Genomic DNA, 25679 nt, shown 5'->3' with positions numbered 1-25679 from the left:
GTGCTCCGAGTCTGTGTGTGTGTAGGTCGCTTCAGTCGTGTTCAGCTCTGCAGCCCCGTGGCCTGTAGGCCACCGGGTTTCCCTGTCCATGGGGTTCTCCAGGCAAGAACACTGGCGTGTGCTCCCAACCCAGGGATCGAACCCGCGTCCCTCACGTCTCCTGTATTAGCATGCGAGTTCTTTACCACCAGTGCCACCTGGGAGTCTCAAATATCCAACTACGGATTTCTAAGAGACTGTTCGTTATAACACAGTCGCTGCATCTCCGGGTCTTGTAACACCCAAAGCAAGCCTGGCAATCCCCTGAGCTCCATGCCATGGTCTTCACACGCTGCCCTTCACAGGGTCTGGCCTACACCTGCCTTACTGAAACGGCCGTCAGCACCCAAGCACCTGGCACATGCAGGACCCAGCAGGCCTGGCTGAGGTCCGTCTCCAGTGGAGTTAAAGAAAAGCCCGATGCGCCCCTGGGGGTGCATGCCCGTCGAGAGGAGAAAACACACCTGTGTCCACACAGAAGTGGCTTCTGACTGTGTGACGTTGCCCTAGCAACTGATTTCCAAAGCAAAATCTGAACCTCGTTATAAGGAAACAATATTCATAAGGAATAGGACCGCACCCAAGACAGAAGGCCTTTCCGGCACAACTAGGGAAGGATTCAGGGAATCACCAGTTTCATTCTTGAAGTTGCTTCTTCTCACTTGGTTCTGAAAGAGTCTTGAAACTGAAATATTCACAAGCTCCTACACGAGGTCAAATTATAATCCACTTCATACTGAAAGCGAACATGGCTGTTACTGGAAACCTGCCGTCGACCGTTCAGGCTGGAAATATACACCTACACGTATTAGGTGTAGCAAACGTGTATGCATGTGGCTAAATGCACAGACCCACGCAGATGTGCACCCACACACTTCACAACTGGAAGCCTGGTTGGAGCTATGGCAGAGGATGGTTTTGAGTGCTTCCTGATAAAGCAAGCACCGTGACTGCTTCCGCGGTGGCTGGGAACAGAGAGGGGTGGGTACGCCCAAAGGACAACTACTGGTCTCCGCTGGGGACACACGGCTCCCGTCACTGACGGGACTTAAGACAATGGACGTGGAGCCACTGCCCTCGCCTCACGTCAGTGGTCTTTCTGCTGCTACCGTCCAGGCCTAGCGGGGATGCTTCCCTTGGGGGAGGGTCCATCAGTACCGGTCACTGGACAATAATTTCATAAATCAAGGACTTCCCTGGTGGCTCAGATGGTAAAGCCTCTGCGTACAAGGCGGGAGACCCGGGCTCAAACTCGGTACGGAAGATCTCCTGGAGAAGGCGATGGCACCCCACTGCGGTACTCTTGCCTGGAAAATCCCATGGATGGAGGAGCCTGGTGGGCTACGGTCCATGGGGTCGCAAAGAGTCGGACATGACTAAGCGACTTCACTTTCACTCTCATAAATCATGACGCCACCTACTCAATGCAATTCGAAATGCACACTTCACCCCCCTTGGCTAATTGTCACCTAAACCCTTCCCACTCCACACGGCCTGTGGCTCACCTGCGAGAAAACAGACTCATCCTAAGATTCTCTATCACGTGACCGGCGTGTGCTCTCACCCTGGATCTCCAAGACATGCGTCTTCCCCTGAAATACCATGTTATTAAGCTGCTTTGTGCATTTCTCAGACAGATATGTTATTTGCTCTTTGGAGACATAACCATGAGGCATAATTCTGGAATCACCTACAAGAAGCATGCACTGGTGATGCAGCGCGGTGAGATGCCTCCGTGAGCGGCAGCCTACGCCTGACAGCTTTCGCCCTAGCTCCCGCTTCCACGAGGCCACTTACGTTAGGTAGAAATATTACCTTTACCATAGTATGGCTTTTTGACATGGCTGTCAGCGGACTTAGGCTTCCTCTCCTCCCCAGGGAGCGGCCGCGGGGACTGGTCCTCGAAGGACCGCAGACTGTCCCTCCGGCCCGCCTCCAGCGCCATCTTCTCCCTCATGGCCTTGGCCCTCTCGGTCTCCAGGGCGATGGCTTTCTCCAGGAGGGTCAGGTTGCCCTTGGTCATGTCAAACACCTCCTCCGACCGGTCGGAGGTCACGGAGGCGGCGTCGTCGTCGCGCTCGCGGTACCCGCCGTCCTCCTTGGCACAGCTGGAGAACGTTCTGGGCCGGGGGCTCAGCTGCTCCTCCAGCCGCATCAGGTTCATCATGTCCGAGTAGCTGCGGTCCGGCGTCCGGCCCGGGAAGTCGTCTTCCGGGCGGCCGTGCGCGCGCGGGCCGGCGCCGGGCGGGGGCGGCCGCTCCTGGGGGCTGCCCTCGCTCAGCTTGCGCGCCAGGTCGAAGCACTGGTTGCGGAGACACTCCAGGCTGCTCAGACACACCTCCTCGTCGCTCTCCTCCACCAGCTTGTCCGCCAGCCCGTTGTTGGCCGGCTTGCCCAGCAGCCCGTAGCTCAAGGTCCGGCCGTCGGGCGGCGCCAGCGCGTCCGCGTAGGCGCGGTCGCCCGCGTGGTCCCCCAGCACGGCGCCGTGGCCCTGGGCCAGCAGCTTCAGGGAGTCCACCGTCTCCCTGACCACGTCGCTGTCGAGGTCCAGGCTGAGCTCGCCCTTGCGGCCGGGGACCTCCGTCTTGTCGCTGTCGTCCTCCAGGCTGTGCGACGTGCTGCTGTTCATCTCGGACTCGGTGCGCGCGCGGTACGCCGCGTCCTCCGCGATCTTGCCGAGGTTCAGCAGCGACTTGGCCACCAGCTCGTCGTAGTTGTCGTACTCCTCGTTGTTGTTGTCGTCCTTCTCCGCGTCCTGCAGCGCGCGCGCGCCGTGGCAGCCCAGCTGGTGGTCTTCTGCAAAGAGAGCAGACAAGAGGACACACGAGAAAACAAGAGGGAAAGCGGCTAGAACTGTGGCTGCAACAGCGCGGAAGGCAAGCTCGGGGCGCGGCCGGCTGGGACCTGGAGGCCCCCTGCAGGTCCGCAGGCGGAAGGGACATAAAAGGGGCGTGTGCTCAGGGCACAGGGGGCTGCTACCGACTAGGAGTTCCGGAGCTGACAGACAAGCCGCTGGATAGCGGAAACATAGTCTTGTTGCTGTTGAGTTGCTAAGTCGTGTCTGATTCTCTGCAACCCCATGGACTGCAGCCCACCAGGCTCCTCTGTCCATGGGATTCTCCAGGCAAGAATACTGGAGTGGGTTGCCATTTCCTCCTCCAGGGGATCTTCCTGAGTCAGGGATCGATTTCCCATCTCCTGCACTGAGCTACCTGGGAAGCCTAAATATAATTTTAAAATATTACTTTGTCATTACTTCTACATTTTAAGCATTGCTTTTAAAATTGGATTTATTTACTGCCTGACCACGTGCATAATAATGATATCCATCGTATGACTAGGCTTTCTAAGAGTTTGTGAACTTGTCGTCACCTTGTAAGCAGATGTTCACAACAATTGCTTTTAAAATGCTTTCATAGAGATGCTTGGGCAGCACAGAAGAAAGCCCAAGGTTCTGGCGGGTCCTGCTGGGGTCCCGACATGCCAACATTGGGGGCCCTGCAGGTTGCCGACATCTCGACATTGGTGGGTCCTGTGGTTGCTGTCATCTCGACATTGGTGGGTCCTGCCGGGGTGCTGACATCCCGACATTGGTGGGTTCTGTGCCGACACCGACCCTGGGCAGTCAGTACCAAGAGCACATGCTAGGGTTGAGAGTGGCTTTGAATTTTCTACCTTAGAGCCAGTTTATCAAGATACACTGTGAAGCAACAAGCCCCAGCAAAACTTAGAAGGTACTCTGATTCACTGTATCTCAGTGGGCTGGAGATGGTGGGTGGGGAGAAGTACACAGTGGCCAGACGCCCATTAAAAGCAGGAGTGCGGTGGGTTAGCACCAATAGCACACCATCCAGCACTGCTGGGGTCATCCTGTGCCTCGGCAAGCCTGTGGCCAGCTGGCAGATACACCGTGTGCGTGACCATCTGAGCCGGCGGATATAACGTGTGGATAAATGTCATGTCGACACTCACAAGAATTCGGGAATACTCATTTTAAAAAGGACCGTGTTAAAAATTACACTCACCCCTGTATTCGATGGCATCACCACTCGATGGACCTGAGTTTGAGCAAGCTCCGGGAGTTGGTGATGGACAGGGAAGCCTGGTGTGCTGCAGTCCATGGGGTTGCAAAGAGTTGGACACAACTGAGGGAGTGAACTGACCTGAACCCCTGTATTTCATCTGAAACATATTCTAACTCTAGAGGGATATTTGTAGAGTATGCATCGTTCCCCTCATGCTACACAGTCACTACCACATATATTGCAAAGTATAGATAATACTAAATGGATTTGCAAATGGATTCCCCCACCCATTTTAGGTTGGATTTGGTTAACTGCCTGCCATTTTCAAATATACTCCTTGTTTCTATGATTAAACAAGCCAGAGTAAGAAGAATTTTTAAAGTGTATTAGTGAGGAAATGAGGTGTATTGATTGCTAGAACATACTGGGTGATTCAGAGCTGAGTCAGGGGGCCCAAGAGTTTTCTTTATGGATTCTGTGCTGTCTCCTTAGAAAAGGTTTTTGTTGGTGAACGGGGTTGGACATCAACACGTCAGTAACAGAAAGTAACATCCTTGCTGGCCCACACGTGGAACCAACACATTTTTGAAATTTAACATCTCTCTAAACATCAGCAAATCAAAATTGTCATATATTAGTCAGAGAGTATCATTAATTGTATGAAATAAATGTTGTCGCTGCTTTGGATAATTTCTAGGAGTCGATAGCCTGAGAATGAGCATACGTGTTTTCCAAAGAGCAGCCAAAGGAAAACAAAACCAGTGAACACATCAGAAATACCGAGGAAGCATTCAGCTAACAGTACATCACTCACGGCCAGGGTGAGGCTCTCAAAACCGAGAGGCCACCCTCTGTGTCCTCGAGGCTGCTTGACCCCTGCCGTGAGCATGGGGATGGCAGGAGAGACGGCTCCAGGCGCGAAAGATCCTTGTGGGTAACGGACTTTCTCAAGGTATCAGTATTTAACTCTTTAAAAACACATGTGAGACAAAGTCAAGCCTTAATGATGTGGACGGATGGAGGGGGTCCATCAGGAACCTGCCAACAAGCAGGTTCGAAGCTTCAGCCTCCAGAATTCAAGGTCACTCACAGTGAGCTTTTGGAATTCCGTCTCTGATTTCGTGCTTTCAGGCAGTTTACCCTTCTAGTTGTGTTTTCGCTGAGGCTCACGATGAACAGGACCACGTGTGGAAGTGGGCAGTGAGAGATGGTCCAGAAGTCTCTGGGCCAGCTAGGCATTAACAACGTGGTCTTCATGGCCCACAAACTGAATTTTCAATCCAAAGAGATTCAAGAGTCAGTGGGGGTAGTTCTTCATGTGATGAATGATCCAGGAAACAGGGAGAGTGTGTTTGCGATGAGAAAAGATGTTTTACCAGAAAATTATTTTATAGTTCAGGTCCACATTCTAAACAAAAGAGCACGGCCACTGAGAGGTTAAGGAGAAGGCCCCGCATCTCTGTGGCCTTTCTGCCCGGGTGGAGGCTCTTCTCTAGCAGAGCCGCTGCGGTAACTCACGGGGAGGACATGTGCAGCGGGCAGCCTTGGGCTTGCCTTTGGGAGGGGCTCCCAGTGTGTCCACGCCGCTGGAAACTGGAGGAGGGCTGATCCAGCCACTCCAGGGGACGGCCCTGCGCCCAGGAAGCGTAGGCGGTTCAGGAGCTCAGCCCACTGGGCCTCCACAGCATTTCCTCATCGAGTCCACCGGGATCTTTGTTCGGATTCTATGCATCTTTTGGATTCCAATGTGAGCTTTGTGAAATGTTGTAGGTCTGAACTTCATCTTTTGAATCAGATTGTTAAAAACAATTTATGCTCAAAGCTACAATTAGAAAACAGCAACAAAAAATTCTCTAAAAAATGGAGCCATGTAGGAAAATTTTTCTTCTCCATCCCCATAACCAGAATTTGATGTGGTTAGAACTCTGTGGATTATAATCTTTTAAAACCAAGTGCAGACTTCAATGAGCATTTTGTCTCCAAAGGTTAGTCTGAGACCCACCTTTTGATTCTTTCAGCATCTAGAATCAAAAGGTAGGTTGCTGTTGTTCTTTCCAGACGTTAAAACCTCTCAAGTAGACAACAGATTAAAACAAAAACGTAGAAGAACAGGAAGAAGAGACACTTCTTCACAGCAGAAATTCTCCAGGTCTGCCAGGTCATAGAAGACGTGGTCTAAGAGGCCACCCTCCATGGGTTGCAAATCACAAAAGCCCACAGTTTCCTGCAGCCCTTCATGTAGGAAAGGTCACTCCTGGGCATCACCCTTCCTCTGGTGGTGAGAAGGGCGGAGGCTGGGAAGAGCAGGCCTCGTGGACCAGAGGCCCACTGACCTCACTGAGGGCCCCCCCCCAGCTCCCCGACTGTACTGAGCACCCAGGGGAGCGCAGGACTGCACGGGGCAGGGTGGACACTGAGGTCCCCTTTGCAGAGTGGAAGGGCCCCTCCTGGGTGTCCTGGGTTCCTGAGTTCAAATTCCGAGAGCTCGGGGTGGGTTCTCGATGGGCAGAGCAACGAATCAGCCTCTGAGAGCTGGCCCAGGGCCCCCTTGGCCTCTCCCCCAGAACCCGCTGCTTCTTATTTTCTTCTTATATGCAGACATACAACCCCTTTCTTCTTCTTCCTCCAAACAACAGGCATTTCTGCACCAGCACCAGCCCTGTGCAGCCCCAGAGCGTCCAGTGCTGGCTATTCATTTACTAGTACACGTCAGACCTGCCCCAGGGCGCCAGGCACAGCCCTGCAGCTACAGACTGCAGTGACCACAAGCGTGGACTGGAGAGTTGCCTTTTTTTTTTTTTTTTTAAAACATTGTTATTATTGATGTGAACTATTTCAAAAGTCTTTACTGACTACATTATCGTATTGTTTTATGTTTTGGTTTTTTGGCCGTGAGGCATGTGGGTGGAATTTTAGCTCCCCGACCAGAGATGGAACCCACACGGCCTGCGGTGGACCTGGAAGTCTTACCCACTGGACCACCAGGGAAGGCTGATGCCTGGGTTACGTTAATAAAATACTCAGCATCTCTCAAAGGTTGTTTAAGATGGATGGTTGCTATCTGGCACAAGACTTCCCTATTGACTGTGAAAAAATATTTAGAATTCCCCGGGACTGTTTTCTGGTTAAGGAAGTAGAATACTGCATGCCAGCCGGTCAGAGTCTCCCTGCAGTGTGTGCACCAGAGGACCCCTGATGCCCAGAGACCAACTCACAGGCTCCTCAGGGGCACAGTGGTCCCCACCAGGGCCTGGACAGGGGGGTCCTCCTTCTGCAGGTGCTCTACTGGGGGGCAGCCTCCACACCTGAGGGCCTTGCTCTCACGGGGCATTGTCCCCTCGTCTCCTGCCCGCTGCTGCGAAGTTGCCGGGATGCAGGCGATGCTCAGAGGTAGGACAGCCAGACGGGCCCCCGCCGGGATGAGCCCCTGCAGATCGGGAAGGACAGACAGGTCCCCTGAGGAGCGTCCTTCGCCTTCACCGCTGCCCCTGGTCCTGAGCTGTCTGTCCCTGCTCTCACGTCAGACAGCAGCTTCTCTGTCCTCACCGGAGCTCCTCCCGGCGGAGGTGATTTATGCGCAATCACCCGAAACGCACTTGCAGCCCTCCCTTCGGAGCTCTGCGTTCCCGCTTCCATGGCTGTTTCGCTGCGGTCTCCTCTGCGCACCTGTCTGCTCACCAACGGCTCGACCTGCTTCTCCCAGAAGGAGCGGTTCGCGGGACCAGACTCGTTCCTGCTGTGTGTCTGCTGCGGAGGCTCCGTCCCTGCAGTGGACACACGCTTCTCCACACCCCGCTGTCCCGGGCTCGGCACGGCGCACCCCGGGCACCGGGTCCCTGGTGAACATGCCGGGCTCCCCCCGAGCCCTGGGCTTCTGCACGTTCACCATGTCAGCTCCTGACCTTGCCAGAAGCCTTCCTTGGCCCGAGACGGACCCCATGAGACAGACCCGCACGGCCTGTCCCCATTGTCTCTGTCGTGGGGGGCCAGAGTGACCTCGGGGCACAAACGGGGGTGGAAAGGGGCGGCTCTGGATGAGGCTGGGGTGCGGGTGTGGCGGCGCCTCCGTCTGTCGGTTCCTTGGGTCAAGTATTGTTTTTCCAGATGGCTTCCTCCAGCTTCAAAAAGGTCAGAGAGGACACTGCAGGGCACGTCTGTGTCCCGTTCCCAGCTGAGGTCCCAAGTGTCCCAGATCTGATGGGCCTGGGGAACACGGACACGGCCGTGTCTTCCCTCCATCACTGCTTACTGAGCCGCGTTTGGGGCAGACGGGTGACCCCGGGGAGAGGGGTGGGCAGCAGGGACATCGCGGCGTCAGCGCCGGAAGAGAAGCAAACGAAGTCGACATAAAGTGTGCGGTCGGGTGGTGACCTGGGCCGTGAGGGACAGGAGACCCGGGCAGAGGTCACATCAGGCGGAGTCAGGCCTGGCTGGCTGGGAGCTGGCCTCGGGGCCGAGACTGGAGAATGAGGGGCGTGCACCCCAGGAGCAGGCGGTGGCGGTGGGGAGCCAGTGGTACAGAGCATGCTGCCAGTTTCCTTAACTTAAATTCAAATTCAGGGTGTTTATATGTAAATGAGCACACGTGGCCAGGGGCTGCCAGGCTGGCTAGTGCAGTGCCAGCACACGGAAGCGCAGCGGGAGCTGAGTGCTAATTCCGGCTTTGATAACCTATGTGCGCATTTAACTTACACTTGTTGGAAAAGACTCTGATGCTGGGAGGGATTGGGGGCAGGAGGAGAAGGGGACGACAGAGGATGAGATGACTGGATGGCATCACTGACTCAACGGACGTGAGTCTGAGTGAACTCTGGGAGTTGATGATGGACAGGGAGGCCTGGCGTGCTGCGGTTCATGGGGTCGCAAAGAGTCGGACACGACTGAGCGACTGAACTGAACTGAACTGTAAATCCGACATGGACTGACAGGACCGCCCACCACCAGATCCCTGTGCAGTCTGGGAACAGCTCCAGGAGGTCTGGGTCTGGCAGCAGGCACTGGTTAGCTGGCCTGGTTTGGAGGTGACACTCTGGTCCTGACCACAGTGTGGACTCAACTCCTTGGGGCAGATGGAAGGGCGCCCCGAGGGCAGAAGGCCTGTCTCCAGGGGCAGCCCGCTGCCCAGAGCTGCAGCGAGGGAGGGGAGGCTGCCCCGCGTCTGCAGCGTGGTCCTCCCTGTCACCTGCCCACGGCTTCGCATCCCCTCTTTCCACTCCAATCAGACCTCATGCGTGGACAGCTGACTGATGGCGTCCAAAGAGCAGGCTAATATCTCGTCTCTACAGCTGCTCAGAAGAGCTCCATTGGCTTATTGATTCTATACTGTCCATTTCCTAGGCTGGAGCACGATTTTAAAATGCCTTTCAAGCTAAATGAGATAAACTGAAGTGAAAAATAACGGTTTTCACGAGGGATCCAAGTCGCATAATACTTTTCAGTGTAGGTCATGCACATTATGCTTCTTAAAGCTTTTATTCGTTAGGGATCTTCATTAGAAATGTGGGTGAATAAAGTTTTATTTATTCACTGCTTTGAGAACGTTTCTACTTGACATTTTAGGTTTGTGGTTTACCTATGTTTGGGGACTACAGAAGAGAATAGTCATACCCCACCCAGACAAGAGCTGCTTTGAAATCAGTAGTTTTCAGACTGAGACAGACAAGAGTACACTAACCAACTGCCTCTCTCGCTCTGCGTGTCTGTACGTGTATCACACACATGCACACGTGCATATGTACACACACCGCTTGGGGACTTTCCAAACTAGTTGGTTGAACTTTAACACCCTGATCCAGTAGAACAAGACTGCTGCTGATGCTGTAAACTCCGGGGTGCAGAGAAGTCTGAAGATTTTGGTCCTGCTGTTTGACAGACAGGTTTGATGTGGCTGTTCCTAGGAGTATGATTGGGAGGAACTTGGGGGTGCGGGAACCCCCTTCTCTTCAAGCGTATTCCATCCGTATCAGACAGAAAAGACCTCTCAGGAACACTACCACTTTCTATAGAAACCTAAGATGAAACTCACCAGTCTTCATTATCTGAAAACTTGAGTTCTTGCTTTCAACTCCAATCTTTAAATCCTCCTTCTTGGCTTATGGCTTCTAATTCTGCCCTTTGTGAAGAACTATTATGTACAAATTTTCAAGCACACGCTCCTCTTCCACACTATACTATGTTCTGGGGGCAAAGAATGGTGCCTGTTTAGGTTTTGGTTCCCACAGAGCCCCGTGCGCTTCTGTGTGCACAGAAAACTCACCCCACGTTTTGAGCTGAGCTGTCACTGAGCTCTGAGTCTTTAAGGTGACTCAGCCTTGATGGACACAGCATGTTTGCTAGCCTCACCTCGGAGCTTGGCCTCAGGATCATAGAAGGGCTCGAGTTTGTGCCTGGGAGCCCAGTTTCTTGCAAAAACTACCTGAATCAGTTGCTACACAGCCACTCTGGACCGCTCACCTGTCTCCAGCTTCAGTCCATACGGCACCTGCGTTAGGCTTCGCAAGCAGGCAGTGAGGTGAGCAAAGGGCTGGTATTATCATCCTGACCTTTGGACGCCAGACTGAACTCCAGGGAGAGAGAGACACGTGCCTAGAGTGTCAGGACGTGCCTTCCCACCTTGCTCCACATCCCGCCAGGCTAGCAGGTGGAATAAAAATTAAATTAGGACACAGAGGGCAGGAGGAGGAGGGGACGACAGAGGATGAGATGGCTGGATGGCATCACCAACTCAGTGGACACAAGTCTGGGTGAACTCCGGGAGTTGGTGATGGACAGGGAGGCCTGGCGTGCTGCGGTTCATGGGGTCGCAAAGAGTCGGACACGACTGAGCGACTGAACTGAACTGAACTGAAGACAAAGACGGAACCTGGTCATCCCTCCAAGTAGACTTTAAAAACAGATCAAGTAAAGACATGTTAGATCTACTCTCTTACATCGACCATTTCTCATTATTATGTAAAAAGATTTTTCCCATACTTTATGCATGTTGCTGGCAACTCAAACGTACATGACTTCACTTTGTTAGCAAATTTTCTGGTTTGTATTGAAGCATCTGAAAATTCATGAAATATAAGATATAATTATATGTTCTAATTCTGTAAAATTAGCTTGAAAGGAGAAAGTTAACTTTTATTACAGACAGATATCTAGAAATGTCTAATTCTGCCCTCACTCATTTCTAAGTGGTAGAGCCATACGCTTTGCCATATTTGAATACTAAACTTCCTAAAATGACATGTTCATGGATGAAGGGAGAGATTAATTTTTAAGATAAAAAGTTATCATATTCTTTCTCCCAACTGTGAATAGTTGAGACCTTGCCTTCTAAACACATCTTGGTTTCCACGCTGATCTCAGAACGCTTTTTTCTGCTGACTGCGGGAGAAAGCTGGTGGGCTAATTCTGATGTTCACAGTCTGTCTGCGTTCCAACTCACTTCCCTCATCAGGGCCGTTTCCTGGGAAGGATGTGAGAGGGTACTTGGCTAATCAGTGCGAACTCCACGCCAAGAGGGAGGTTCAGGGGCCACAGCGGGAGACCCTCGCCTCCTCATCTGTCCTCGTCTTCGGGAAGCTCAAGCCTGCGTGTGCCTGTGTGCTCAGTTGCTAGGTCGGGGCTGATTCTCTGTGACCCACGGACTGTAGCTGGCCAGGCTCCTCTGTCCATGGGCTGCGCCAGGCGAGGAGACTGGAGTGGGTTGACGTTTGCTCCTCCAAGGGATCTTCCTGACCAGGGATCGAACCCAGGTCTCCTGCATCTCCCGCATCGCAGGCGGATTCTTTACCGTCGCCACCTGGGAAGCCCCAAACTCAAGCCCACTGACTACAAGTTGTCACGACGTTTTAATTATGTGACTCCCAGTACATTACCCTGCATGAAAGAAAAAAAATACCCTGGAAACCGGGCAATTTAAAACGTTGTTTCTGTGAGGGTGGGCTTTGTCTTGAATTCCCTTCAAAGACAGATGCGTGTCTGCTGAGCAGCTGGAGGATGTTGGGGATGGCTTGCGGGGGTGGGCAGTGCACACAGAGCCCAGAGTCAGAACAGGACCGGCGCTGACCACCCCCTGAGAAGGGGCCCCTGGTGGGAGAAGGGGTGAGGGGTGCCGCCTGACGCCAGCTCACCGGGCTCTGCTCTGCACGGACCACCACCCCGGCACCCAGCTCATCCCCCTGCCCAGAGCAGCCCGCGTATGCGTACACCCTCGGCGTGATGACCCACACTCCCTTCCAGCCACTCAATTCCTCTCAGATGTGAACTTCCGGGCATGCATACACGTCTTTGGCTGATTCATACACAGAACATGAAGCCAGGAAATCTCTAGAAAAGGAAGGTGTTTGCAATTTCACTTCATTTGACCCAATTGGGCAAATCAACTGTTCTCAAAGTTGAACTGTCAAGACAGCCCCAGATTCAAGTAAAGGGTAAGCAAAGAAAGGATTTACATATTTATAAATGTATTTCAGAAACAAAGTATATTAAGAAACTAAGTGTTAAAGATGGCAGAGGACGTGAGGGTCTTCTCTAGTCTGGACAGTACATTCCCATATTCTTCCTCATGGAATTTCCTTTCTTGTCAGTAGGCAGATACAATATATACCCCCAAGGAGACACAGACGCACATGCTTATTTTCTACACACATATATGTGTGTATCTATTATTTAAAGATGTGTTCTTTTTAGTGGGCTATACTATGAAAATAGACCGTGACTTACCAGGCATTAAATGACCACTGAATCTGTATTTCTCAAATTATGAGACTTTGAAAAGGTACTAACTACACCATGCACAAAATCTGCTATTATAATCTACAACCCCTGGATAATCATTTTCTTAACTTTAGGATAACAAGGGAACTTTAATCTGATAATTACAGACTTAAACACCATATGCATTTTGAAAATAAAATTCTTCATGCAAAAGTCCAGCCTATGGTAGGTCGACTGGACAAAATAGAATTTTGGTTAATTAGTTATGAATCTAACGTAATCTGAAATGAATTACTCAGATAGCCTTTCCTGTTGTTGAAACAGGCAAAAAGTGATGTAAAGAACATAAGTTCTGAAGAAAGAGAAACCACCAACAGAATCCAAGCACACACCTGCCTCCTACGGAAAACAATCCAGTGTTTCTGAGCCTCAGTGTCTGTCTCATCAGTGCACCCACAGGGAAGCAGTTTCCACCCCGCCCGTCTTCTTACACAGCCACGGCGAAGCTCAAGCACAGCACGCATGTCACTGCACTCGCTGGAAACGCACATTATTAGTGATATTTTGGTTCCTGTGTGACTGCACTGCCGGAGGAGTCTCAGAACTAAAACAAACACCTCATTTGCAAGTTATAACAGTTCTTCTGTAATCAGTGGTGCCTATGTAATAATTTGGTGGTTTGTATACATTTGTTTTCTCTATAACAAAACCTCTCAGTAAACTCCACATTTCAATTTATAATAGAGGTGGGGAAAGAAAACAGCATCCTTTTGGTAGAAACAGCCTGAGGTTTTACATCCCCGGTGAGGCCGAGGGCAGCTCGGCTTCATCCCTGCAGCTCCCAAGCAGCCCTGGCCCCTCTGGCGGGGGCCCTCGCTGGTGTGGACGGGCCTCCTGAGCAGCCCCATGGTGCCCCCCAGTCCTCTTGGCCCCACACGCTGCCTGCCTTGCCACCTCCTCTCTTAACCACTGGCCACTGTCCGCGCTGTTGGCTCAGGAACAGGCTAGGCCCCCCTCAGAGAAGATCCGCTGACGGCCGGCGATGCAACAGTCACCAAGAGTGCCCACCAGGACAGGCAACAGCACCTTCGAGACGCTGACCCAGCGCTCCGGTCACCAGACACCAGAGGCACTTTGCCCAGGTTTTCAGAAACGCCCAGTCTCTGCCGATACACGGAGGGGAGGAACGCACGCTCTGTGGGGGTGCCCTGCAATCACACCGAGCTTCCCACATTACAGACGTGGCCGTGGGGGCAGAACTCACACTGGCTGGTGGTGATCCTGGCAGCAAACTCAGCTATCAAGTAAAACAAAATGCACGTGGGGAGGACGGAAAAACAGGAGCAGGCGGGCACACGCCTTTCAAAGCCTGCCTGTCCTAAGTGGCCACAGCTAGGAGTCTGATCACGTGAAAGACACGGTTCATCAGCCCGGCTATGTCTCCTGGGGTCTAACCTTCCTGAAAATTCCTGGCCCTGGGGTTAGGGAATTCCTGCTGTTCAGTCCACTTGGCAGGTGTTCATGGGGGTAGACGGGGTCTTGGAATGCCTGTTCACAGGCTCCTGCAGTGGAGACTTCTCTCCAGGATAGAGAAGCTCTGTGGAACGTTCTCCAGGAACCAGGCCTCGGAAGTGGGCTCTTCTTAGGAGGGATGCATTTGTTTGACTTAGAAATCAGGCGAGCCTGTGACGCCCCCAGCCCAGAGCTTAGTGTAAATCAGAACCTTGGTGCTAGGTCCGTCAAATGGGCCATCTTTGAGGTATTGACTCTTTGGGACGTAGGATTTGATGAAAGCCTGTCCAAGAGGGAGTAACTGACTACACTTTACTGTCAAACTATTTGGTCACACTGACATACTTGTCGTTTAACAGAAGAGGTAGCCCAGTGATCCACAGGATGGGCAGCCTGGCTGAACCTCTCATTAGTAGCTCTAGTTGATTCCTTTCAAGTTCATGTAATCAATGATTCTAATTGGGGCTCAGCTGGGGAATCCAGAGCTGAGCATGAATTCTGACACCAGGAGCTGGCAGGCAATCATTTATCCTTCTGCTGGGCCTTTTCTTTCTGGAACCAACTTCCTTACATGCCTCTGCCATGGACTCGATGTTTGCAGAACACTGACTGGGTGCTGGGTGCCAGGTGACGGCGCGTGCTCAGACGCTATAACCATGCAATTGCTTCATGAACCTTGTTTACGCCCACTTGACTTTTCCTAGAAAACTCTCTCTAGCTTTGCTTTCTCACTTTTTAAAGCAATTCTAAGTGTTCAAGTCCGAGCAAACAAACCCAATACAGTCACAAGCTGAAGCCTATTGTTTCAATAAGGCTCTGTTCACTTCTGCAAAATATGTTACTTTGCATTTTTAAAAGTAGATTATTTAAACTGTAGCCCTAAGTAAGCTAAAATTGTCAGTCTAATTCTGGCAGACGGAGGGCAGAATCTACACTCTGATTAAGACACTTGGATAAATGAGGCTCCCGTGTGTGCACATGTCTCCCACCCTCATCCATCAAGCACCCAAACTTTTGCAGCTTCAGATGTTCATGTCTACTGCTTTCGAAACACAGAGAGACAGTAGGGAAGAGCAGTATTTTACACCATCTTCATACGAAGCCGTGGTTAAGCTGCAAATCATGAATCAGCCTCAACAATGGATGGTTTCGCCCAGAACAGTACACATTGAATACAGCGTCCAGAAATGATTTTCCAAATTGGTCAGATCTCCAACTTTCCCATTCCACAGTTTTATTACCCAGAGCTGCTGTTTTTAATTCTCAGCATGGAAGTTCCATCTTCTCACCAATGACAGCACAGTCTGCTCAGCAGAGCGCGGTGTCTGCAGGTGGGGGTGCCCTCATGCTGATGCCCAGGCTGCCTCTGCACCACGAGACAAGGAGAATAAGCTGGGGAGACGCTGCTTCAATCCATGAGGTTCGTGTGTGTGTGTGTGTGTGTGTGTGTGTGTGTGTGTACAGGTACCTGTAGGTATGCCTGCATTATCCATGTAAATGTGTCTAATGGTTTTCATAAGTTCCTTTCATAAGGACCTAACTCATGACAGCAATCGAGGATTCTTTCACAAAAGTCAGGTTTCCTGGAACTAACCCGTATGACCTGTGAAGGAGGAATGTTGATTTGTGTCCACACCGAGGGTTAGCCATAACCTGCCCACATCGACAGGACCTGAAAATCTCCCTCCACTGACGGACACCACTGTCCTTCGTGTCGGAAAATTAGCGCTTCTCCAAATTCAGATTCTCGAAGAGATTTGACCCCAAGGAAGAAGCATAAGGGGGAACAAAAAGATTTCTTTCACTTTTTAAAGCGGTTTGCCATTTCTCTGAGGCAAACTCCAGGGCAGTAAGGACTAGAACTAGACTCTTCAGAAGCCTCCTGCTTCTCTCTAGAAAAGAGACAACTTCTGAGAAAGGACTGGCGTTTGAACTCTGGTCTTTCTGAGTCTGACACTAACAGAAAGCTGGATGTAAAAGCAAAGCCATCTGAAATTTATGGCTCCAAAGATGCCACCGCCCGGCACAGAGGGCTTCTGACCTGTCCGTCTCACCAGATTAGAAACACAGTTCTCCCACACGGAAGCAGACGACGGGTTAATCCATCACTTCACAGAGTTGTGTTCCTCCCCGACCCCTGCCCGATGGTCACTAACACAAAGCCTCGGCAGATGCAGGACAAAGCCTGCTTCACCAGCTCGTGCGCAGGGGTCACACCGAGCTTCCAGGTCCCGTGGAGGCCCGCGGCTGGGCCACGTCCACCCCACCACCCCCGGCGTGGCTCAGCACAGGACCTCTCGGGGGGAGCACCTGGGGAAACGCAGACTGAGCTTTCTGGATGAAAGCGGCCAAGCTAAACAAACGAGCACACCACAGACGTTTCAGCAAATTCAGGGATGACCACTCTGAATAACGACTTGACTGAAACGGCACCTAAGGTCTAAGGGGTGCTTGACAGACTTCTCTACACGGAGAGTGAGAGTCAGGCAGCCCGCTGTGCCTGCAGCGCTGCCCAGCCACCTGAGCCCAGGGCCCACAGAGGGTTACCGTTGTCCTCGTCGTCCTCGTCCTCCTCCTCGTCCTCCTCGTCCTCGTCCTCCTCCTCCTCCTCGCGGTCCTCCTCGTCCTCGTCCTCCTCGTCCATCTCCTCCTCGTCCTCGCGGTCCCCGTCCTCGTCCTCCTCCTCATCCTCCCTCTGCTCCTCGTCCTCGTCCGACTCGTCCTCCTCGTCCTCGTCCTCCTCCTTCTCATCTGCGTCCTCCGAGCCGTCGCTATCGTAACACTCGTCCACCGACGAGCTGTCTGCCTTCACCGTGAACGGTTTCCGCTTGGGAGCAGGCTCTTGGGGCTGTTTGTCTTGCGTTTTTCTTTTTTTAGCCAAGGGACAACCGTACACACTGTTAAAAAGACAGAGAGAGAGAAGACCTGAGTTACTGTCGCTGAGGGTTGGGGCTTCGGGAGTCGTGGTTGGAGAGGCTGAGGTTCAGCACAAGTGCAGAGAGGGTGCGTGCACACGGGCTGTCACACGTGTGCAGCACCTGTGCACGGAGCAGCGACACACAGAAACCCAGCGGGCGAGGGTCTCCTCTCTCAGACGTCAGCACCATCCCTGTGATCGCCCGGGGACCCTCGCAGCGTCCCCAACATTACGAAGCACGTGCGCATCACCCCGTAACTGACAACACGAGTTTACTGTCTCTCCAAATACACCCGAGTGCACCCGAGTGTAACACACATTCTGAAAGTGAAAGCCGCTCAGGCATGTCGGATTCTTTTCAACCCCGTGGACTGCAGCCCATGGTGTTCTCCAGGCCAGAATACTGGAGTGGGTAGACTATCCCTCCTCCGGAGGATCTTCCCAACCAAGGATCGAACCCAGGTATCCCGCGTTGCAGGCAGATTCTTTACCAGCTGAGCCACAACGGAAGCCCATGCATTTAGAAATAAGAATTAGTTCTGCACGTTGCATTAATACATATACATTATTGTGAAATATGAAAATATATATGTTGTGGAAAAGCTCTGGATATATTTGGATTTGAATATTCTCAAGATAACACTGTATGTGTAGACAGAATGACCACTTTGAGAACACAGACCATAACATTTATCGATGAGAACAAGTTTCAAAGTCTACAGAGGTTGTCAGCCCTGCCCCGGCACTGCAGACAGCACTCGGCTTATCTAGCATCCAGCACTGATCATGCTGAAATTGCCCAAACTTGGGTGAGACCCTTAGGATAGGCATTCATGACATTTCCTTGGAAAAAAAAATTCTCCAAAGTGCTAAATATAGTCCTTTTCTTCCTGGAAACCCTGTGTGTGTGTGTGTGTGTGTGTGTGTGTGTGTGTGTGTGTATGTATACTACAAGGAATGAGGAGAAGACTTACAGGGAAACTGCTGTGGGTGATTATTCCATGTGTCTAGAATGAGGAGTGTGACCCCCACTAATAGCTGAACACTGTGGCAGGGGATTCCCACAGACCATGATCAGCTTACTTTTGGGCCCAGGAATTCATTCAGTCATAACCCACCCAGTGCATCATTTTCTTGGCAGCCCCCTCTGTGCTGGCCTGTGCTGGCAGCAGACTCAGAGGTCAAGGGCGAAGATCCACCTTTCAGGTCACTTTTGGTCCGACAGGACTCGGCCCTGGCGGGAATTCTGCTTCAGGAGCTCTGATCACTGTTTGCCACGGTGCACCCAGCACCTGGGGGCAGGGGCACCCGAGGGCAGGGGCACCCGGGGGCAGGGGCACCCGAGGGCAGGGGCACTTATCAAGAGGTTGTCGAGTGACTAGACGGGCCTGGAGGGCCACACACAGGAGACGGGCCTGGAGGGCCACACACAGGTGCCCGGGGGTGAGCACGGGGATCTGAGAGCTGAGTGGGGTCGGAGCAGCCTGCGGGCTGCTCAGGGACTCGGGGTTGAGTGCAGCAAACAGGAGCTACTGAGTTCTCTCATGTAATCAGCAGCGTGATCACGGCTGCATGTGGGAAGGTGACGCAGGCTCGGTGGGGAGGACATGGTGGGCAGGAGGGATGCGATGGGAGAAGGCAGCAGAGCCTCCCCGTGAGCCCAGTGTGATGGGCCTTCTGCCTTTTGACTGTTCTCATCTCTTAAAAACACAACAGTCAACCCCAGGATAATATTTATTGGAATCAGAGAAGCTGAAGGAAACACATACTGGTCTAGAGAGTGTTGCTAATAGGAAATAAACAGCTATCTGAGATTTCTCTTATGGGAATATTTACATGGATTTGGGGAGAAGCTGTGTCGATAATCTGGGACAGACATTCCATTGCATGAATGGCCACATCCTCTTGGCTTCCATCCCTGACAACTGGTCAGGTCCAGTTTCCATTCCAACCCACGTCTTCCAGATGCGGTCCTGGATTTCAGTGGACTTGTTGATGTATTCACTCTGTGTTTATCTGAATAAGTCAGTGAGTGTAGCAATAAGGAGTCTTGTCCTTCTGGGCTCTGTTGGTGAACTTGTGGCTCACGAGGACTACTGTTACCTCCCCAAATCTCCTCTCTCTTGTCTCTGTCCATCAACAAGTTGTTGGGTGTTGATAGTTTGTTGCTGAACCACGAAAGATGCTGGGATTCTTGGCCTCTGGAGGAGAATTCAATCCAGGACCAGAGATGAGCCCGATCGCTCAGAGCTTTTGTGTAATAAAGTTTTATTAAAGTATAAAAGAGATAGAGAAAGCTTCTGACATAGACATCAGAAGGGGGCAGAGAGATCAAGGCTCGTCTCTGGCCCTGGATTGAACTTTTCTCCTCCGGAGGCCAAGAATCCTGGCATCTTTCATGGTTCAGCAACAATCTTTCAGTGCGTCTGCCCTGCATCAAAGTTACATGCACCCCAGGTGTTCACCGGAACAACCAGCCAACATGCTGTCACCCTCAGGTTCATTCTGATGCAGGCAAATGATGGGAAACCAGCTAACCTTGATGTTACTCAGAATGGCCCACCTCCACTGGGCAATGGGAAGGTCTGCTGATGGTGTGAACCCAGCATGACGGTGTGATCTCCGCACACCGGTGTGAACCCAGAATGATGGTGTGAACCAGCACACTGGTGTGGACCCAGCATGCTGGTGTGAACACAGCACAATGGTGTGATCTCAGTACACCAGTGTGAACCCAGCACGATGGTGTGATCTCAGTATGCCGGTGTGAACCCAGCACACCGGTGTGAAGCCAGCACGCCAGTGTGAACCCAGCACAATGGTGTGATCTCAGTACACTGGTGTGAACCAAGCATGACGGTGTCAACCCAGCACACCAGTGTGAACCCAGCAAGACTGGACTTCTTGCTGGTTCTCCCCTCTGCTACCCCAAACCCGCAGAGGCTCAGACCTGAGATGGTGGGATTGTAAAGTTCAGAGCATGGGAATGAGACTGCCTTCTCTTTTTACCTGGATTGGCTTTATTTCTTTCTCCTGCATTTTGTAAACCATCTGGATTCATTTTTTCCAACTTTCTGGAATTAGTTGGCCTCAAGCTTCCAGTGTCTTCTGCCAGTTTAACATGGTTTGATGCTCAGTTTTTTTTTCTTTATAGCTACTAATGTAAACTATAAATAAAATTATGCTCCACCTACAAACAAAATCAGGCTGTGAGTTCCTGATATCGATTTTAGACATGACAATCAAGCCCCCAGGCCAGATTTTACTTTACTTGTGTCAAACAACTCCTGGATTAAGTGAAAGTGTTAGTCGCTCAGTTGTGTCCAACTTTTGTGACCCATGGACTGTAGCCTGCCAGACTCCTCTGTCCATGGGATTCTTCAGGCAAGAATACTGGAGTGAGTTGCCATTTCCTTCTCCAGGGGATCTTCCCGACCCAGGGATGGAACGTGCATTCTCTGCATTGCAGGCAGCCTTTACTGTCTGAGCCACGAGGGAAGCCCAGACGCTGTGGCTGCATGGGCCAGGATGAAGACCCCTCTGTGATCAGCAGACACCTTCTGATCGACGATACCCAGTGGTCTGAAATATTTCCAAGTGAAGACTTTGGAGGAAACCCTGGGACACGCACAGGGGAGCATGGTGCCTCCTATGCCAGCACGTGGACCCCGTGTCTGCTGAGGGGCGGGGCAGGACAGGACACGCCCAGCTGGGGAAGCACGATGTCTGCTTCTCTCTCACCTGTGGCGGCTGTGGTCCAAGAGCTGGAGAAGCCAGACTGCCTCCCAGCTGCTGCCTCCTCCAAACTCACCTGGGCTCACGTCTGACAATACATACGGTTCTTTCTAAAAAACAACATCCTCCGTGGTCCTGGAATGTCTCAGCAGGACAGAGTAGGCAGGAGAGTCTAAGGGAAAAGTGGCAATCTGGTGCCAAAAGGAAGCCCCAGGTATGAATGCGGCCAGCGCCAGGGCTGACCCTCACCACCCGCGGGCAGGTCTGGGCTCCTCCAGGGCTTGGCGTTCATGTCAGCATCGTGCCCCTCACTTCGGTTTATCAGCATTGCCATCAGCCTCCACCAGGCATCGGCTGCCTTTCCCACAGCTGCTGAGGGAACCTCGGGTGTGAGCGTTACTCGAGGAATGTCGTTGAATGAACAAATAAAGGTTTTCTCCACTTATTAGTAGTGAAAGCACTTACCACATCCTGGCATGATTATGGCTGACTGACACACTGTCTTTCTCCTTTGCAGGACTGAGCCGTCGGCCGGAGGTTAACAGCTTGTTCTATTTTTAGAGCTGCAGTGTCTAATAGAGTAGCCACTAGTCACACATAGCCATTGAAGAAAATTAAAGGAGATTTTGAAATGAACTGCTCAGATGCACTTGTCATATTTCAAGAGTCCAGGAGCCATGGGTGGCTTGTGGCTATGCCAGCTTGGACACAGTAAGTTCTGGGTAAATATCTGCTGAGTGAGAGCCCTGTGGGAAGGACCTGGGCACTGAGTGGGGCTGAGCTTCAGGGGGCGGCTCAGTGTCCTGAAAAGCCGACAGCAGGAAAGCTCAGCCTTCCGGTCTGGTCCCTCGCGGGAACAAAGCAGATAACCATAGCAGAAGCAGACTCGGCAGCTCTGATGGACAGGGCACCACGCGAGAGCTGAGATGCTTCAGCAGGAGGCAGGTCAGGCCTGCAGGCTCTGCCCAGGCTCTGTCTGAGCTGGGAGGCAAGCCGAGGCCTGGGCACTGTCCACAGGGTCCCCAGGACTGCTCCTCATGCCCCTGCACCCCCTCAGTCTGCAGCACACACAGCACCCGGAGATGACCACAAATGCACCCTGCGTGTCCTCCGCACGGTGCAGACTTCAGAGCGGCAGTAGATGTGATAACTGAGGGTCGTGACAGCACGTGCTGCTGCGTCCGCGAGCTGCGTCCGCGAGCTGCGTCCGCGAGCTGCGTCCGCGAGCTGCGTCCGCGAGCTGCGTCCGCGAGCTGCGTCCGCGAGCTGCGTCCGCGAGCTGCGTCCGCGAGCTGCGTCCGCGAGCTGCGTCCGCGAGCTGCGTCCGCGAGCTGCGTGCGAGCAGCTACTGGAAGTCACGGACGGAGGGCTGCAGCCCGAGCCCTGTGAACCCAGGCTTTGACGCTCAGCTACTCTGTGCTTCTGGGCACCTCGTACATCCTGCAGTCGCTGTAGTGTTTGCAGTCCTTTTGATGTTAACTTGATTTAAACCACGTTTAGTCTTTTGTGTAAGGCTGTTCTAGACAATTGGTTACTTGCCACAAGACCTCGCCGTGAACACACATATATAAAATACGGTGTACGACATGCTCTCAAGGCTGGTTTCCATGCTGCTTTTAATGGTATTTTCCCTTGACATTTTCACTTCTCCAGTTTTCATACAAATGGGGACAGGGGCTTTGACACTGAAGAACACACCTGCCGGGTGTGCCCCGTGCCCAGCTCACCCATCACAGCTGCTGGCAGAGACCCAAGGTCTAGGATGAGGTGGATTTTGGAATGATGGACATCCTGTGTAAACATGATTCTGGAGTGCTGGGTTCTGCTGTCAGCCCAGCACTCACAGAACATGTATTCCATGCCTGGTTTCCCAAAATCTTTACACATATGGATCCAGTAAACCCTGCAGTGACCCACGGGGACGGGTGCTCTTTTAATTCCGTTTTCAAGAGACAGATACTCGGGGATATATGCTGAAAATCTCAAGGCTGAGTAACCCCAGACAAGGTATTTGACCCCCTGCCCAGGCACGGTTCACCATGTCTCGGTTTTCCGGTCTCCAAAGAGGGAGACACACGCCCGCCTCTCTTACTGGGGTGTGGCGAGGCCTCATTCACATGGTGACGTTTCTGGGCTCCCCACAGGTTGTGCTGAATAACTAGGCTGAGTGATTCATTTGTGCAGGAGACGTTTTGAGCAGCGCAGAGGGCCCTCATCTCTCAGGACAGGAGTAGACAGAGCTACCCTCCTGGAGAGGATGGGGGTCGGACAGCTTCACAGAGGGCCCTCTATGGAGGGGGCAGGAGAGACAGAGACAGAGAGACAGTGCAGTGCGGCTGCTCAGAGGCACAGAGACGGCCCTGGACACAGAGGCGCCCATCATGCTGGTCAGCGGCTTCCTGGGGGCACTGGGACGAGATCAGGAGAGCGGTGGGCTCACTGAAAACCCTTCCTAAGGCTGCAGTGTGGAGAAGGGGCTGGACTCAGGAGAGAGGACTGGACTCAGGAGAGGGGACTGGACTCAGGAGAGGGGACTGGACTCAGGAGAGAGGACTGGACTCAGGAGAGGGGATTGGACTCGGGAGAGGAGACTGGACTCAGGAGAGAGGACTGGACTCAGGAGAGGGGACTGGACTCAGGAGAGCGGGCTGGGCTCAGGGGCGGGCTGGCTTGCATCTTTGGTTTGTGGGGTCACTGTTCAGTGGGATAGAGCTGGCTTCCTCGGGAGGGTGGAGAGAGAAGACAGCTTAGACAGACATCCGGGAACAGGGGTGTCTGAGGCGAGGGAGGGGAGGAGGGTCAGCAGAAGGAGATGCAGAGGACAGGGAACCATCCAAGTGCCCAGGGCTCTGAGGAGGTCTGCGCTGGTCCCCAGCAGTTGCAGTCTGCTGGAGCGGTGGCCGTGGAGAGACCTGCAGCTCTGGACAGCGCTCAGTAGCCTCTGGGAGGCCACCAGAGCAGGAGAAGAGTGACCAGGAGAAGAGTGACCAGGCCAGGACGGGTGTTGTACTGGGACCTGGGTTTTGATGTGGCCTGGAAGGATGGGCCATGTCTACACAGACAGCGAGGGTCCAGCCATCACGCACGTGGAGAGTCTGTGAGCAGCATCGGAGCTGCATCAACACAAAAGTGAGTCTGCTGAGAACACGTGCTTAAGTAACTTGCTCAAGATCACACAGCTATTCAACTTTGGGTAGCTAATTTAATCCCTTTCAGCCTCAACTTTTCCATCTGTAAGACGGGCACAGTAATTACTATTTTAGGCTTTTGGCAGCAAATGATAAATATAAAAAATATATAAGATCCCTTCTGATCGTGTGGAAGGGCCTCTCATTTTGTCATTCTCTCCTTCTTCTTGTTGTCTTATGTACAGCTGACATTCCTTTTCACCACTGAATTTTTGAATGGTTATTCCTACATGTCCTTAGAATATATAAAGGCATTTAAGAATACTTCAGAAGTAATTTAATTAACTGAATTATTAAGTGGCTAGCATACCAGATGTCTGTCTGATATCTTTCCAAGAACATATATATTAATAAAACCAATTCAGTTTTGACTACATATTGACATATTTCCTTAATGTTTTTCTTTTATTCTCTGTATACTCTTGTAAGCAAGAGCCAGACTGATTTGAAAAGTATATATATTTTAAGTTAAACGTGACACAAATATTCTGGGAATTTTAAGACGTTCAGTGAAGAATTTTTCAAAATGTTTTCTTGACCCTATTGCTTTAGAGAATTAAAAAAATCTGTTTCTGGAAGGCAGAGATTTGCTTTACTTTTTTATATAATTTTAAATGATGTAGCCTGTTATTAAATATTTATTGCCTTGAATGGCAGCTTAAAGATTCAAATAAAACACAATCACTATGTAATTTATTTTGACTCAAAAAGAACGCTTCCCCAGGGAAAGGCAGCAGCCTGGTGGGTCCCTGGCCCATGGGGGAGGGTGGGTGGAGGCGCCCAGGACCTGGCCCGCTTTTCCCAAAGCCCATTCCAGGAGATGAGGTTATCTGGCTGCTGAGATTGTTTCTCGTATTTTAAACACTTCCTGAAGTTCTTACAGTGCGCTCCCCTTCGTGTTCTTTTCACCTGGGTTAGCTTGTGTATCTCTGCTCTTCCAAAGCCCAAAGGACTGGACTGCAGCAGCCTTGCTGTGAGTGCAGCAGCGCCCCCGCCCTCCCCGCGCCCCGCTCCGTCCTGCCCCCGCCCCCGCCGCGTCCTCCCCCCTGCTCCTCGATCCTCCCTGCTGCCCCGCTCCGTCCTGCCCCCGCCCCTCCCCCCATCCTCCTCACCCCTCCCCCTCCGTCCTCCCCAGCTGCCCCTCCATCTTCCCCACCCCTCCCCCGTCTGCCCCGCCTCGTCCTCCCCCGCACCTCCCTCGGTCCTCACCCCGCCCCTCCATCCTCATCTACTTCCTCTATTCCTGACCCTTCAAGATCATCTCAATCTGCTTTCTCCTTAAAGTCCTTCCAGGTCAGTCTAGAATTCAGGAGGCTCTGTCTTTGATATTCCATTGTAAATGAATATTCCGTCTGCAAATGAATGGACAAAGGAGATGTGGTGCATATACACAATGGAATATTACTCAGCCGTAAAAATGAATGAATGAAATAATGCCATTTTTGGCAACTTGGATGCAACTAGAGATTATTATACTAAATAAAGCAAGTCAGGCAGAGAAAGACAAATGTCATATGATATCACTTACATGTGGAATCTAAAAAAAGATACAAATGA

The 25679-nt window shown here is 52.0% G+C and overlaps 1 protein-coding gene across 24 annotated transcripts in view; it reads right to left on the bottom strand.

Annotated features, from left to right (window-relative positions):
* Positions 1–25679, bottom strand: part of MYT1L (myelin transcription factor 1 like) — a 397832-nt gene that overhangs the window by 93701 nt on the left and 278452 nt on the right. For 19 of the 24 annotated variants that reach the window (XM_027550720.1, XM_027550721.1, XM_027550738.1 and 16 more), the window contains 2 exons: positions 16830–17179; positions 1855–2835 (listed from right to left, as the gene is read on the bottom strand). In XM_027550720.1, coding sequence (XP_027406521.1) covers positions 1855–2835; positions 16830–17179 — 1331 coding nt within the window. The remainder of the gene's footprint in view (positions 1–1854; positions 2836–16829; positions 17180–25679) is intronic. The other 5 variants (XM_027550728.1, XM_027550741.1, XM_027550742.1 and 2 more) reach the window with 1 other exon arrangement.

This window comes from Bos indicus x Bos taurus, chromosome 8 (genome assembly GCF_003369695.1).
Source record: "Bos indicus x Bos taurus breed Angus x Brahman F1 hybrid chromosome 8, Bos_hybrid_MaternalHap_v2.0, whole genome shotgun sequence".
NCBI classification, from domain to species: Eukaryota; Metazoa; Chordata; class Mammalia; order Artiodactyla; family Bovidae; genus Bos; species Bos indicus x Bos taurus.
Note: the sequence above shows the minus strand (reverse complement) of the source record. Positions and strands in the feature narration are given on the sequence as shown.